Raw genomic sequence first — 17,623 nt, 5'->3', positions numbered from 1 at the left:
TGCCTTAGAGGAGACGAGACGTGCAACAACACACGATGATCTTGAAAATGGAAAACAAGCGACCTCGACGCTTTGAATTACTACTAAACATGACACCATATTCGACGAAAAAGGGAGCAAATCCATAACTTCAAAAGGTGTTGAGAACGCGTAGGAGCTCCGATGAAGGCGTCGTTAATGACATGGTGGTCGCATAGTCGAGACGATCAAAACCATGTGATCGTCGACCAAAACTAAAACTTCGGTAATGGCAGCGGTAGACGACGACGCCGCTGACAACCATAGATGGCGCCGCCACTGGCAATGACGAATGTAGTGGTAGAGGCACTAGAAACTTTTTCCTCAAAAAAACCTTAGGCTCTAGATACCATGTTGAATATAGTGAAAACTATATATGGGATTAATCTCTCTTTGTGTTAAATATACACATAGAGTCCTCTATTTATAATAGAAGAAATATGGGCTAAGCACAAAATACAAATAAGAAATAATAACAAACTAACTAGAGATAAAAGATAAATATAAGATAAATATAATATATCTAACACAAATCAAGGAATAACCATTGATACCAAGGAAATACATTACTATAGTTGATGTATTCCCAACTATGTTCATATCCCAAACTTTGTCTATCACACACAAGGAGAAAATAAATTATTTTTACAGAAAAGAAATTTATGTAAAAGAACTTTGAAGAACAACAACAAAAGTGAATGGTAGTATAACTGTGTAACATGCTAGATATATGAATTGTTGAGGGAGATTCACCATAGAGACTTAACATTAATGATACATTAGTCAATTTGAATTTAGAGATTAATATTAATTTTTAATCAAAATCCTTAAGAAAATAAATTTATAAATTTTCTCAAATTATTCAACTTTATCATTTTTATTAAATGTGAAACTTAATCACACTTAGATTTCCAATATCACTAAAAGAGATAATGAACATAAAATTCAATAAGGCTTACCATATATTGTGCTTGTTTAAGGGTAGATAAGTAGTTTAGCACAGCGCTAACATGACACATATAAGCATGCATATTATCAATGGTTAAAATCATGTCATAAACAACATTCAAGACGTCCAAACACTATTAAAATTGAATAAAGTAAGAAGAAGTTCATCAAAAGATAATATAAAATAGATTAAACAGACAGTTGTTGAAGATGTTCTTCCAAAAGTAGCTATGTTCTACAGAAAAACCTTAGCAGTGTAGCCTTGGAACATAAAAGAAAGACATATGAGGAAATAGATGATCAAGAAAATTGGGTAGCCGAAGATGGTGACGGTGCTTGAAAAGTGAGTGATGATTTTTCCTTTGGCGATTTGTTACCTTTGCGAAGATATTTTCTAGCCCAAGCATGCTTCCCATTGATGGAGAGCTTCACTTTATTTGTGCTCTCAAGCAAATAATCAACCATATGAACTGCCTTAGATCGAATCACCACACGAGCATACAATGGTTGATCAGGCGGAACCACCTCTTGCATATACAGTTCTTCAACTATGTCACCATATCTTCTATTTGTAACAGCAAAAAAGTTAAAAACAAAACAAATAAAGATCATACAACAATTATATATATGCTTGAATATAGCTTTTCTTACTCTGTTTCATGACTTTTGGTTTCATCTGTTCATGAGTTTGTCCTTTGCTTTTTGTATTTTATATTACATGTCATCTTTTATAAGGAAGTATGAACTTATGTCCATTAAACATAATCAATCAGATAAATTATACAAATTTAGTCAAGCCTAGAACAATCCCAAGCATTTTGGGAGAACGTTTCTATTTAAGTAAAACATTAAGCATTTGACATTAAAAGAATCTTTGAATCTATCTTGCACCTTCTCTTTTGTCTTACTAAAGAAATCTTGAGACAACGTTTGTTTGTCTTTTTTCTAATGGTTACAAGAGGGTCATTAATAACAATTTTAAACAATTACAAAATTGGATAGAAAAAATATATTTCTTTCTCCTAAATTTTCCTTCTCTCTCACTACTTTTTTTCTTCTTAAAATTGGTTATAATTGTTAATTACTTAATATTTCATTAAGGTTAGTTAATTTTTTTTTATTATAGATGATGATAAAATAATGTTCCAGGAGAATGTGTTTTATATTTTTCTGTTCCATTTAATACTATCTATAACTCTAATGTTATAGAAAAGAGACATCAATGATTTAACGTTGGATAATTTATATTTGGGTTAAATATGTTTTTAGTCCCTAAACTATGAAGCGAATTTGTTTTTAGTCCCTCTTTCAAAATAAGACATTTTAGTCCTTCTATTTAAAAAAAAACGTTAATTTTTTATCCTCCCGGAAGGACCAAAAATTAAGGTTTTCTTAAAGGAGGAGGACTAAAATGTACCTTACTTTGAAAGAGGGACTAAAAGCAAATTCGCTTGATAGTTTAAGGACTAAAAACATATTTAACCCTTTATATTTTTATGATTTTGGATATATTTATTTATTTGGAGTTTAAGTTTTAAAATGAATATATTAAATTGACTTTGAAATTATGTAAAGTTTATTTGGGTGATATTAAAAATTATCATTTAGTGTTTTTGTTATTCATGTATATTAATATAATATTTTATAAGTATTATTTTGTATATATTAATTTATGTTATGGTTATTATATTTATATTAATATGACAACTTTTTGTCATGGTTATTTTGGTAATTTGGAATTCATTTGTAGTTTTCATATTAAATTAGATTGAGGGAAAAAATTAAAAGGCTATAATTTTTCATATCAACCTAGCTGTAATAAACCATCGTTAGATTATTATTATTTTTTTGTTGTGTAATTTTATTTGTTGCACAAAAACCTCCCAACATACTTTAACATGTTATATACTGTAGATTGGTAATAAAAATTAATTTTTTTACATCTTAAATAAAGTCTATATAATTCCTAATCAAGTTTTTTATAAGTATCTACACTAGATAAAGCATTTTCAAGGATCAACCAAATATATAAGACTACAAAAGTTTACCTAGATTGAACTCAAGGTATTAAATTAAGTGCACACTCTTTCTCTATTTATGCATTAAAATGTTCATATTCAAAGGAAGTGCAATAAACTAATTGCAAATTGGAGAATATAATGCAAGAAGTTGGGATCTTGTCACTGACTATCTTTGACTAATTCATCATTAAATTAACCATTTCTCAATTCAAGACTAATATTAATTTGTTATATTATATATTTTTTTCATACAGATTATAAAATGCTTGATTATATCACAAATACTTAGATATGGTTAAGAGAGGAGTTTCTCAAATTCTTCCCCCTTGAAGAAGAAAGTATGGTAAAATATTTTTTTTTATGAACTTATTAATATTCTTTCTTAAGGAATTAGGATGTTAGATTAGGTTGGAATCTATGCAAATTTAATGTTAGATAAGTTTTAGATTGATTATAAGGGTTAATTTGATTTTAGTTTTAAAACTGGACAAATTTGAAAATGTGCCACTGTTTTAATTGATTAAGCATATCACTTAATCAATTAAATATATGAACAAATTTTAATCACTTAAAATAAAAACATAATCGATTAAAATTGGTCTAAAACACACCAAACTCTTGTTTTTTGTTTTAATGAATTAAGAAAATATCTTAATCGATTAAAAGAGTGTGTAGAGCTTAATCGATTATGAAAATAACATAATCAAGCAAACGCATGAGTGTTGTGTCTAGGTACGAAGAACATTTTATTTTTGAACAAATTGAAGCAAGAACATGTCCAGAGTTGTCTTGGAGCAATCTTGGAGGCATCAACTAATGTTTGTAGAAATTCAAGGTCTCTAAAGCTTCAAGGAAGGAAGAGTGATCAATCAAAGGATCTACAATGTCTACTGTTGTGAAATCAGCACTTGTTGGTGTACCAGGTTCTATAATTCTTGTGTAATCTTTGTATTAGTCTTAGCTAGGTAAGCAAAACTCGTAGAGAGTGTGTGTATAGTCTCTCTAGATTGGATATTTTGTGTATTTGAGTGTGGTGAGAATACATTGAGAGAATCTTGTATTCTTGATTGTTAAAGACTAGTGAATTCCCTTCAACTCATGTTGGGGGATGACTATATCTATCAGTCGAACCAGTATAAATTTGTTGTGTTCTTTTGTTTTTGTTAGAATATTTATCCTATTTATCATGATTATATTGTGTCTAGGGTTACCCTATTTATCATGATTATATTGTGTCTAAGGTTACCCTATTATCATGATTATATTGTGGCTAGGGTTACCCTATTTATCATGATTATATTGTGTCTAAGGTTACCTTATTTATCATGATTATATTGTGTATAGGGTTACCTTATTTATCATGATATATTGTGTTTAATAAGGTTACCCTAACTATCATGTACTCTTGTATCAATTTATTTTTCCTCAATAATTATTTTACAGTTTCAATCTCAAGTGTTTTGTTTCTATATATTTCTTTGTTTGTCAATTCTTTTTTGAAAACAACATCAAACACTTACAGTTTTTTTTAAAGAATACTAAATTCTGTTTCCAATCTATTTCATTCATTTTTCTTTCATTTCTAATAGAGTGTGGTGTAATTCAAACCTCTCATCAAAATTTCAGTTTTTTTGTTATGTAGTTACTGTTTTATCAATAACTGTGTTTGCTTGTATATAAACTTTGTTTTTCTCATTCATAGTAATGCAATTCTATTCACTCATCCTGTTTCATATTATTCTCTTCTTCTATCTCCTGTTCTCTGTTCTATTAGTGGTATCCAGAGCGTAGGTTGCAGAAACTTGGGGTGTGCGTTTTCAACCTTTTCTCACAGTGACATTGTGGAGGCTGAAGGGTGTGGTTGAGACGGTTAAACGTGATCAAGAAGAATCTTCTTGGACAAGAAAGAGAAGGTGTCATGGCTGATATCCCTGCTGCAAGCTTCCCTGTCCTCACAGACAAAAACTAGAGTAGATGGAGTGCACAGATGAAAGTCTTGTTCCGTTATGAAGGCGTCAGTGCAATTATGGAAGAAAGGGGTATGGGTCTGGTCTTGATGATGACACAGAGGAGCAGAAGGAGGAGCTTAGGAGGAAATATGATAAGGTCCTGTTTATCATTCATCAATGCGTGGATGATGTGCATTTTGAGAAGATTCAGAATGCAGCCACAACGAGAGAGGCTTGGGGTATACTGGTAAGATGCCATGCCGAAGGAGATAAAATAAGAAAAGCGAAGTTACAAACGTTGAGAAGGCAGTATGAGCATATGCAAATGGATGAAGGAGAAAAAGTAAGTGAGTATTTCAATAAAGTGCTGTCAATTTCAAATCAAATAAAAGCTACGGTTAAACTATTACTGATCTCATGGTAATAGAGAAGATAATGAGATCATTGCCCTAGAAGTTTGATCACATTGTGGTATTAATCGAAGAGTCAAGGGATCTTGACAAATTAAAGATAGAAGAACTCCAAAATTCGTTGGAGGCACACGAGATGAGGATGCGCGAAAGGATTCCTACCAAACCTGATGAGCAGGCTTTGAAAGTGTAACATTACAAGAACGAAGAGAGAAAGAAGTTTAAGAAGTGGAAAGGGAAACCAGGAAAAGGAAAATGGAGGAAAGAAAATAATAATACAGAAGAACAACAAGAAAAGAATGAGTCTGTTGAAGGCAAAGTGAAATTTGATAGGCAACAGAAGAAGAAAGATAGAAGAAACGTTGAGTGTTTCAATTGTCACAAGATGGGACACTTTGCGTATGAGTGTTTTTCAGGAAAAGGAAAGCATGAGAAGAAGAAGGAGTATCATAATAAGGAAGCTCATCTTGCACAAGAGGATTCTGATTCTGAGCCTTTGACGCTGATGGTAATGACCTCTACTGAGTGCTCCGATCCAACGAACAACATCTGGTAGTTGGACTCTGGTTGCTCAAACCATATGACATGTAATAGAAGGTGGCTGGTGAATTTTGGCGAAACCAAGAAGAGCAAAGTTAAGTTTGCAGATGACAGCACATTGATGATTGAAGGAATGGGTGATGTAATCATCAACGGGAAAAATAGTTCACAAGCTATAATCTCCAGTGTACTATTTGTTCCTACGATGAAGTGTAATCTTCTTAGCATTGGACAGTTGGTCGAAAGAGGATACACTATAATCATGGGAAACAGTGATAGGGTGGAGTTGTTCGACAGAAATAAGAAACTGATCTTGACAAGCAAGATCTCTAGAAACAGAACCTTTCAAGTCAGTTTGTAGGCAGTCGAAAGTATGCAATGTTTGGTTACTATAAAGAAAGAAGAAAGCTGGTTGTGGCATTTGCGTTTTGGACATTTGAATTTCAGAGATCTGCAGAGGCTTGGTGAAAAAGGTATGGTATCAGGTATACCAAACATTTCTTTGCCAGATAATGCCTGTGAGTCGTGTTTGACAGGCAAGCAAACCAGGAAATCGTTCCAGTCTCGGTCGAGAAAGAGATCAAAGGAGTGCCTTGAAGTGTTACACTCTGATGTCTGTGGTCCAATTGAGATTCCCTCCTTGGCAGGCAATAGATATTTCCTCTCATTTGTTGATGAACACAACAGAATGATGTGGGTATTTTTGATCAATGCAAAGAGTGAAGTCTTGGAGATATTCAAGAAATTCAAGGCAGGTGCAGAAAAGGAGAGTGGGAAGGTGCTAAAAGTTCTCAAAACTGACGGAGGAGGAGAATATACTTCGTTGGCATTTGGAGAATTCTGTCAAAGTGAAGGGATCAAACACGAGGTGATTGCACCTTACACGCCTCAGCATAATGGTCTGGTGGAGAGAAGAAATCGTACTGTGATGAACATGGTTAGGTCTCTCATCAAGGAGAGGAGATGCCACGGAGGTTCTGGGCTGAAGCTGTCTCGACAGTTGTTTACATTCTTAACAGGTGTCCCACTAAATGAGTTGAAGGCAAGGTGCCCTGGGAGATATGGACTGGAATGTAGCCATCTGTAAGTCATCTCCGTGTGTTTGGCTCGCTAGCATACGCACACGTAGCGGAGCAGAAGCGAACTAAACTAGAAGATAGAGGAGAACCTATGGTGTTCATGGGATATCACGATACAAGAGCATACAAATTGTATGATCCAATAAGGCAAAGGATGGTGCTGAATAGAGATGCAATTGTTTTGGAAAATGAACGCTGGGACTGGAGTCAAATGCAGTCCAGCATGAAGAAAACTTTGGTGCATGGACTAACAAATGAGTCTGCACTAGAAGGAGCCGAGAAGATACCTGATGACAACCGTGACTTAAACGAAACATCTCAGACATCTCAGAGACCCAGGAGACAAATGATGAGGCCACCTAGATTTTCTGAATATGAGATGTATTCAGATGCAGGAATTGGTGAAGAAGGAGAGCTATACTTCACATGGCTCTAATGGCTGGAGCAGAACTGGTTGATGTAGACGAAGCTTTGAAGAAATCGGTGTGGAGGAATGCAATGATGGAAGAGCTCAGATCAATCAAGAAAAATAACATGTGGAGGTTAGTAGATCTTCCACCGGGAAAGCGGTGTATTAGTGTTAAATGGGTTTTCAACAGAAAACTGAACCCAGATGGCACCATCTCAAAGTATAAGGAAAGACTCGTGGCTAGAGGCTTTCTGCAAAAGAAAGGAATTGATTTTGATGAAGTCTTCGCTCTTGTGGCCCGATTAGAAACCATTCGTCTGGTTATTGCTGTTGCATGTCCTAGAAGATGGAAGATGTTCCAACTGGATGTGAAATCAGTGTTTCTTCATGGATCATTAGAGGAAGAAGTATATGTTCACCAACCCCCTGGATTTAAACTGTGTACAAACAGATTGTGGGTTCATTACGATTCTTGTGTAACAGCAGACCGGAACTAATGTTTTGTGTTGGCTTGGTAAGCAGGTTCATGAATAAACCCAAGAAGAGTCATATGGTTGTTGCAAAACGCATCTTGAGGTACATTAAAGGTACAACATATGTGGGAATTTTGTTTCCTTTTGGCATGAAGGAGGACGGGTTGGAGTTGATAGGCTATTATGACTCGGATTATGGGGGAGATGCAATTGAACGGAAAAGCACTTCTGGATACATCTTCTTTCTGAATAAGGGACCTATCTCATGGTGTTCGAAAAAACAAACTATAGTGGTATTGTCAAGTTGCGAGGCAGAGTATATAGCAGGTTGTTATGCTACTTGTCAAGGTATTTGGCTCAAGGAGGTGCTGGCAGAGTTGAAGATAGTAAGTGAAAGTTCTGTGAAGCTAAGAATGGACAATACATCTGCTATCAATCTGGCAAAGAACCCTATAAGTCATGGGAGGAGTAAACACATCGAAATAAAATATCATTTTTTTGAGAGATATTGTAAATAGAGGGAGAATTGAACTTTCACATTGCAGAAGTGAAGAACAATGGGATGATTTGTTTACCAAAGCGCTGGTTGGTGTTAGGTTTGAGTTTCTAAAGAAATGAGTTGGTGTTGTCTCACTTAATTAGTTGAATTAAGGGAGAATAATAGAGTGTGGTGTAATTCAAACCTCTCATTAAAATTTCAGTTTTCTATTATATATGCAGTCTTTTATCAGTAAATGTGTTTGCTTGTATATAAACTTTGTTTTTCTCATTCACATTAATGCAATATTATTCTCTTCTTCTATCTCCTGTTATCTGTTCTATTAATTTCTTGAGACTTAGATATAGTGGTTTTCCATTATAGATATCATATTTTATTAACTTTTATAATACTTTAACATAGATGATATATTAGATTTTTTACCCAATTTATTAGATATTATAGGGTTTTCGCCAATTCATTAATAATTAGTAGATAGTATACTCTTTTTTTTCAACATATTAAAATGATATTTTTATTTCATTTACATTGGATTTTAAGTTGTCCATTATCTTACGTCATGACAATAAACTTGTTTTACAAATAATTTTTATTTTACTCAAATTGTCTGAAACCATTCATTAATAAATTTTTGTTTGTTAACTGTGATTTCCTAACTCTACTTTAACACAGGTTAAGGATATAATCATAAAACAAAATAAATATTATTAATAAAAATATTGAAATGTCAATGGTTGAAGCAAGTACCATTTTTCAACTATTATACTAACGTACTGAGCCTTACACATACCAAGACAATTACATACATAATTAACAGTATTCTCATTCAAATTGTTAAACAATATAAATAATTTCAATGTGAACTTAAAACACCATTTAATATATCAAAAAAATTTAACATAATTAATTAAAATGATTATATATATTCACTTTTCAAAATTTAATATATACCCTAAAACCTAAACTTTTAAACTATAATTCTCAATTTTAAATATAATTAAATTAGAATAAATAAATTTCACTTTCACGATAAAAGTTTAGAAATAAAAACATATTTAATCTCAATATAATTCTTTCCGAAATAATGCTCATCAATTTAAAGTTCCAAAAGCAATCCAAAGTTAAATAACTAAAACACACGAGTGAATCTAAACGAAATATATGTATAATTTTTAGAGTAAGCAGAAGTTGTGTACCTTGAAAAGAAAGCTCGAAGTTCATTTTCAGAAATAGGGTAGCCCTTAGAGAATGTCATGAAGATAATCCTATCATCAATAGCCACCTCCTGTGTTTGATCACTGCCTGTAGAAGTAATACTAGTTTGATTCATCATGGCAACAAGCTCATTGAAATGTTGATTTGAAACATCATAACTCTGCATAGGAAGGTAGGCATTGACATTAGCATTGGCATTGCTCTCCCATTGTGGTGGTGCTGCTAATGCAGCAGGCACTGGAGCATGATACACCACATGTTTCACATAAGGACTTCCTCCATAGATATTTCCAAATTCCATCTTCTGTTCCCTCACGCCCTTCATATACTGCACTTCTTTCACTATGTCTTCGAAGGCTCTCAAACAAACGTTGTTCAGCAACTTGGTCACTGCTCCTATGATGACCACACGGTTATGATAGAAGTATTGGAAGGATGTGGAATGGTGCAAGATGCTTCTGATCAAAGGCAAGTTCTCATCATTGAAAGCAGCATCATCATAAGGGAAATGGGAGCTCTCAATGCACTTCAAAACCAACATGACCTCATCTGCAAGGCTATTAAGCATGGGGTCTGACCATTGGAGCAAGTTCTTCACCATGCACATGTCCTTGCACTGTTTTTCAAGCCACATGAAGAAGGCCATGACATGTGTGGAGTGGCTGGTGTCACGACCAAGCCCCACCACCAAACGGCTGAACAGAAGACGATCGATGTTGTGGAAGCTAAGGAACTCTTCTCTGCTAACACTGACATTGCTACCTAGGTCTTCGCATGGCAGGAAACACGCCATTGCTTTGTGATATGATGAACCAAACAAATGAAAACTAGATTGTATATAGGAAGGTGTTTGATGTATGAAATTTTTTTAATGTAATGAATTAATTAATCTCCTTTCTTTCTCTTTATTTATTTATTTAATACCTTATCAATGTATAAAGATAATATCTTAATGCAATTTCTTGATATACACCAGAATGATGTTTGTGTCTAGAAGCATGATGGAACTACATATATAATGATTAAATTCTTTCCTAAACGTATGTATATTAATTGATTATTTAACAAGTTATAATTCAATTAATAATTTAGATTCATTCATTTATTAAATGCATTAAAATTTTTAATTTTCATATAATTAATATTTTTATTTAAATATAGAATATTGTAAGTCATTTTCCATGTTATTGTTATTTCATTTATTACTTTCTTTCTCCACATTAACATTTCAACTATGCGTTTAATTATAATTATATTAATTGCATTAAATAAATTATGGTTAAAATACATTTTTATTTCTCATATTATGTCAACATATTTTAATTGCATTTAATAATATGGTTTCAATACTATTGTGGTATTTTATTTTTAGCATTTAATCACTTTTTTTTTTCCTTTGAAGTGCATGTAATACCAAATAGTGCTTATCTCGATCGGTTAGTACCCTAAATGATATTATAACTTGGTTTAGGATGACTTGCATCAATTTAATATATGTAAATAAAAATTAATTAATTAAATTCAACGAAAATTAAAAAAAAAAAACAATCAAAATTGTTAGTGGTTCTAGTACTGGATTTGTGATTTACACATCCAATAACCCAAATTGAATAATTATGTTATTTTTCTTTTGTTTTCAATTATTATGCATGAAGTTAATGTTTTTGAAGGATTGAGTACTATCTTTAATATCCTAACGTCTTTGAGAGTTCTCTGTGTCAATCCTCTTTTCGTTACTCTTTCATTCGTCTTGTTCCGTCCAGTTAATTATCTGCAAAGATACTCCAAAGTTGAATTAAGTTTTTGGTTAAATGTAATAAATTCATATGGTTTATAAGTGTTTAATAAAAACTCTATTTACGGTATTTTTGTGGGTTTTTACCTTTTTAAGAGATTTAATTACTGTCCAGTGATGCTCTAATCTTGATCACTGGCTATGATAATCCATCCATGAGTTAATCGCATAGTCCTAATATTTGAGGAACCAAGGTTTACTCAAACATTACCAGATTGGTTCTTGTAATATCTGATCGGTATGTACTATTGTATGGTTATATAATTTTTACAGGCTTTGCTATTATATGTTAGCCGACTAGAATAAGAAAAGGTTAATATTTTTTGTGAAAAAAATTATGCGAATGTTTTCACAACTGTATATTTTTATTGAAATATATAGGTTTAATCATTCAGGAGGTCCCTATTTTCGAGGAGAATTTCAATTTTGTCCTGTTCTTTTTCGATTTCTCAATTGGGTCCTAATTCTATGAAAATTGCAACAATTGGATCCCTACCGTTAAATTGGACTCAATGGCATTAGTGTGTGATTGACGTGGCACGCTAAGTCGGTTACTTAATTGAGGTGGCTGACACATTACAGAAGAAAGTATATTTTTTTTTATTACTTTTCATTTTAAAAGTTGCCTTACGTTTTTATTTCCTTTTGATTACTTTTCATTTTAAAAGTTTATCTACGTTATATTTCTTTCCTTTTATTTATTTTTCAATTCAATCAAAACAAAACACAGAAAACAAGAACAAAACGCAGGTCTTCTTCTTCAGACTCAACCCAAAATCAGAAACCCCAAAATCCCTAAAACGAAATCCTAATGCAGTGCCATGTGCGGCCACGAGAATGCCAACTAACAGAGACTTTCGCCGCCGGAGAGCGAACCCAGATGTCGCAGTAAAATCAGCCCGCTGCAAAAGAGAGCTAGCTAATTGGCGTTCATGTCCACCATTAGGAGTCCACAGAGATCCTTTGAACTTGTATGATGCAAGCCCAGAAACAGGTAAAGACATTCTATGGACATTATCCGTCTCTGTAGGATGTGGTTTCTGAGACTGTCTTCCTTGTGAACCTGAAACAAAACAAGAAGGCATTTTTCAATAAATCAATTGCTGCAAATTAGAAAATGAAACATGATTCATTTGCGGCATCTAACAACACTTTCAAAACAAGACATAAAAGTACCACACCTTTCAAAATTTTGAAAAATATCTTTCCCTGCAATTAAAATTGATAAAATCATAGAAACGAAGCAATAAAATGATTTGCGGCGGTATGATTAATATGTATAAAGGAGAACATAAAAAAAGAAAGAAAAAAAAAACACATTTAACAGATGGTAACACATAAACCATTTATAAAATTGTATCATGTGCATCAATATACATCCTGTCCAATGCATGAGGAGATTCTAAAATAACATTTTTGTATCATGTATAAAGAAAGGTTCCAAATAACATTCAATTTTAGAACCTCTCGTTATGTTATGGGATGGATGCATACACACACCCTCTAAAGACCTTAACCAGAACCAAAAGGGGAAGGAGAATGGTGCCTCCCTATATTGTCAAGCCTCTTTATAAAACAGGAAAGGAGAGAAAACCCTCTAATGCTAGGGTTTGTACGAGGAGTAAAAAACAAGAATTGGGAGAATTTCTGATAAGGGTTCGTCAGACTAAAAAAATGCCCCCTCGTGAAATAGGAGGTGGAAAAATGCAGTGGATGGGAAGAAGACGTTGGGGGAGGCGTTGAATTCGGCGACAACGTCGAAGGTGTAGTCTCTCCTCCAACTACATCAATGACCTCAACCTTGATTCTTCATTATTTTGATTTTTGATATTTCTTGATCTCGGACAACACACCGTTTTGTGTATTCGTACGGGGAAAACTTCCAAAATCTTAAATTTCTCTAAATAACCTTCTACTAGTTCTGGAATCTACTCAAATGCACATCATTAATCAACGTCAATTAAAAACACTTACTCCGGCGTGCCACGTCAATTAAGAAAGAGACTCCAGCGTGCCACGTCAACCACACACACTAACACCGTTGGGTCCAATTTAACGGTAGGGACCCAATTGTTGCAATTTTCATAAAATTAGGACCCAATTGAGAAACCGAAAAAGAAAAGAACGAAATTGAGATTCTCCTCGAAAAATAGGGACCTCCTGAATTATTAAACCAAATATATATAAGAATGGAACTCGACGTATACTTCAAAACATTTTGCATTTTCACTAGTAAAAAAACTGCTTTTTAACTCGCGTTATATGCTTCGGTTTAGGTGCAACCGAAGTCTATTAAAATGCGGTGGCATTTTTGCAATTTAAGCCAACTTATACGCCTCGGTTCAAAATCAACCGAAGCATATAAGTCATATTACCTCGGTTAAAGTAATGACCGAAGCCTAAAAGCCCACCTGCCCCCTGACAGTCTCTGAATTTTTTTTTTTTTTTTTTAAGAACTATAGGCCTCGGTCAGGTGTAGAACCGAGACCTATACGCGTTTATGGCTTCGGGCGAGCAGAGGACCGAGACCTATTCATTTTCCAGATCTCATTTTTTAAGAACAGTGCCTCGCTCTCCCTGCCTCACTCTCCCTGCCTCGCTCCCTCACTCTCCCTCCCTCTCACTCGTTCTCCCTCACTCTCCCTCCCTCTCACCCGTTCTGCCTCACTCTCCCTCCCTCTCCCTCGCTCTCCCTCCTCCCTTGCTCTCTCGCTCCGTCAATCTCTCACGCCCTCGCTCTCGCTCCGTCAATCTATCACGCCCTCGCTCTCGCTCCGCCACTCCCTCGCTCTCACTCCGCCACTCCCTCGCTCTCACTCCGCCACTCCCTCGCTCTCGCTCCGCCGCTCCCTCGCTCTCGCTCCGCCGCTCCCTCGCTCTCGCTCCGCCGCTCCCTCGCCCTCGCTCCGCCGCTCCCTCGCCCTCGCTCCGTCGTGCCTCCCACCCCGCAACCCCAACCCCACCACCAATCGCCACCCAACCGGACGCGATCTCACTCCACCAGCTGACGCGATCTCAGATCTAGTGTTTTTCGTGGACCGCCTGGTGCGGCCCGTGCCAGTGGTGGAGCCGCTGGCCTAGCACCCGTTCAGCCCCCTTCCGAGCCCTCAATCACCGTGGATGAAGCCGTTGTGGGACCGTCCGGCTTCGCTTCGAAGGCTGGGTTCTACCAATTGAAAAGGTGATTTCTTTGTACTGGAAATGGTACTGGAAATGGGGGAGAAGGAAGGAGCTGGGAAATGGGGGCCGATGGCAGCGTCAAATGAGGATTTTCTTTCATTTTTGTTATACTGGTTTTATCTGTTCTTAGATGTATCCTTACTCTGATTTATGGTTTTATCTGCTCTGTGATGCTGTGATGTATCTTATTCTGATTTTTGGAGTTGGTTTCTGTTTTGGAATTATAGCTGCTTGAGTTCGAATTCTGCATTGAAACATGGCTTCTGTGTTAAAGGATTGAGGAAAGACCAGAAAATGATTCAGGACCGAAAAGGATTGAGACATGGATTCTGAAATTTTTTTTTGTTGAATTTTTTAAGATACTAACTCGGTTCAAAAGATAACCGAGACAAAAATCAATCTCTTTTTGACCCGGTTTAGAACCGAGACATTAAACGGAACTTTTCTACCTCGCCTCTATATGCACCGGTTGTAAAACCGGTGCGTATAAACGAATTTAACCGATGCAATTTCTATTATCTGTACTAGTGTTTTAAAAGATATATGTTTTCAAAGATCAAAATGTATCACTGTAAGAAAATTTGAATTTGTCTATTAACAATCGAGGATATGATATTTGTCGGCAATTGTGATGTACGAAAATTATCAATTGATTTTTGTCCTTTGGTAATGCTACATCAGTTGGTGATTTATTCAAGGATTAGTTTATGAGTAAATTACCGACGCTTAACCTGTTAGTAATTCTTGAAAGTTAATAATGAAATAATTTCTCTATAAAATTTTCCACGGACAACATCTTTAGACAACGTTCTATTTTTAAAAACTGAAATTTTAAATTTCTAATTGTTTTCGATTTTAAAAAATTTGTACTTTTATACTAATACAAGTAATTCCATATTAATTTGCATCATCATTAAAATAAGAAGTACCAACATTTTACTAACTTAGATAATCCTTATTCATCTCTTGAGATATAATAACATATAATTATATATCTGAGAAGAGATCATAATAAACACACAATACATGGTTTGTTACATAATTCATGAATCGTGCTTGAAGCATGGATACGTGAAAGTGATAGCATTTGAGCAACTTTTGGAATGAGAAATTGAGGAACAGTTTTCAGTGAGCGTGTCCAGAAGCTTGAAGAGCCTTCCCAGTCAATCTGAAAAACTTGTATTCCTCCACAATCTCAGCACCCATGTCTTCGTAAAACCTAAGGGCATCAACATTCCAATCAAGCACAACCCAGTCTACCCTTCCGTACTTCATTTTTACTGCTTCCTTTGCCACTGCACTAAACAACATTTTCCCAAACCCCATTCTCCTGTAACACTCCCTCACGTACAAGTTCTCCACGTAAAACCCTGGTTTTCCCAGAAAAGTTGAATAATTTGGAAAAAACATCACATAACCTACAACAGTAACGTCATCCATGCTCTTGAACGTGTCGCGCTCGGGGTCCTCAAAGGGGAGCCTCAGATTCACGACTTCAGTCAGGGGTTTGAAGAAAGGGTTGGAATCAAAGGTTGAAACAGGGAAGAGGGTGGGCGAAGCTTCTAGAAGCAAGATGGTGAAGGAGTGGAAGGGTTGGACGGTGGGGGAGAAGAGGGTGGCAGACAGGGAGGACTCGGTGGCGGAGAAGAGGTGGGTCAGACGTTCGAAGACGGCCATTTGGTGGATGAGTTTGTGGATGTGGGGAATATCGGATGGGGTGGCCAGGCGGATCCGCGTGAAGAGTTGGTGGCCCAACGGGGTGGTTTCCGGTGTCGGAGTCTGCGGCGCTGCCGGGGCCATTGATCTTGATTCGGAGCAATGTAAAATGGTGATGTTTTAATTTAGGTGTGTGTGCATGTATGGACTAATATAAGACCGTGAATAGACATGTTCAACCCCATTGTTCAAATTTGGTGTCGTAGTGGGCGGCGCTGCCATGGCCAATTGGTGAGTGTACGGGACTGATATAAGACAATAAACATGGACACGTGATACTGTACAAACTTCCAATTTTTCATTCAATACTCTTTTGAGACCAATGAAATAATATTTTTACTTTAAAATATAAAAGAAATTAGGACGAGTCAACTAAAAAAGAATAAATATTAATTTTTTATTAGGTCTTGGATAGCTATAAGAAAAATACAAAAGGATAAAATAATAAAATATTTGTTTTAATTAAGAAAATTGTTAAATTTAAACTAATGATCATTTAAAAGATAAAAATGATTAGTTAATTACACTGCAACAAGAAGTTAGATAAGTGATTCCAAAAGAATCCAATTTATAGGAATAAAAATTGATGCTAACAATAGATTAGCATATGCTTTTCATAGACCAAAAATCCATCCTCCTCCAACTCTTGGAAGTTATGGCGTTTTGTGTTGGCTTAGGAGACCAACTAACTATCAAAGTGACGTGAACGGAAAATTAATTATTAGACATAAGTACAATAATAACACTAATTTGAACCCAAACTAATGACGGAAACAATAGGAATACACTTGGATGTCCTAAGTGGATTTCACATGTCTTCACAGTAACATGTTGAAGGAAGATCCAATCTTCAATTCTCTTGAAAATAATGTGGAAGAAGTTTCAACCTTCACACTTTTCACAGTTTTGTCATCCAATGTACATTATTTAGGAGCTTCTAGAGCATTCTTGAATCTCCTGTAATATTTTATAATTTTCTAAAATTTTACAAGTTACTTTGCTTTGAAATTTGTTTTTCTACTCTTTCTATTCTCTCCCCAGTAAACAATTTGTGGAATTTATTATTTAATTGTCTTTCTTGTTTTTTTAGTCATGCTTGTTCAAAGAGTTCTTGAGAAGTTTCATGATCTTTAAGGGTTTCTCTTCCTCTTTGATTTGTGTTTCAGTATGGATGTGGAAACCGAGATACGAACCTAACAAATCTCAACTACTCCTTCCTGTGATGTCGTTACTGTGATATCTCTCTTTCTTCGCTATGCTCTCTGATGGGAAAATGGGCTGGGTACCTGCAAAGGCACTCCGAAGCTTAAGTCAGAAAAGGGATGTCCTGAATCTTTTCAGTTCAAAGTGATCTAGAAGAAGAATAATTTC

The 17,623-nt window shown here is 35.1% G+C and overlaps 1 protein-coding gene and 1 pseudogene across 1 annotated transcript; both read right to left on the bottom strand.

Annotated features, from left to right (window-relative positions):
* Window positions 1–1,236: 1,236 nt before the first annotated feature.
* On the bottom strand, window positions 1,237–10,257 carry LOC124842767 (uncharacterized). Its single transcript, XM_047319329.2, has 2 exons — window positions 9,543–10,257; window positions 1,237–1,531 (listed from the first exon to the last, which is right to left on the bottom strand). Exons 1-2 carry the CDS (start codon window positions 10,205–10,207, stop codon window positions 1,267–1,269), a joined length of 930 nt encoding a protein of 309 aa, XP_047175285.2. The 5' UTR covers window positions 10,208–10,257; the 3' UTR covers window positions 1,237–1,266.
* A 5,176-nt stretch (window positions 10,258–15,433) lies between these two features.
* Window positions 15,434–16,393, bottom strand: LOC124842765 (GCN5-related N-acetyltransferase 8 pseudogene; annotated as a pseudogene).
* Window positions 16,394–17,623: the final 1,230 nt, after the last annotated feature.

Source organism: Vigna umbellata, chromosome 8 (genome assembly GCF_029865625.1).
Source record: "Vigna umbellata cultivar VRB3 chromosome 8, Vumbellata_1.0, whole genome shotgun sequence".
In the NCBI taxonomy this organism is placed as follows: Eukaryota; Viridiplantae; Streptophyta; class Magnoliopsida; order Fabales; family Fabaceae; genus Vigna; species Vigna umbellata.
This window is presented reverse-complemented; position numbering and strand designations above follow the sequence as displayed.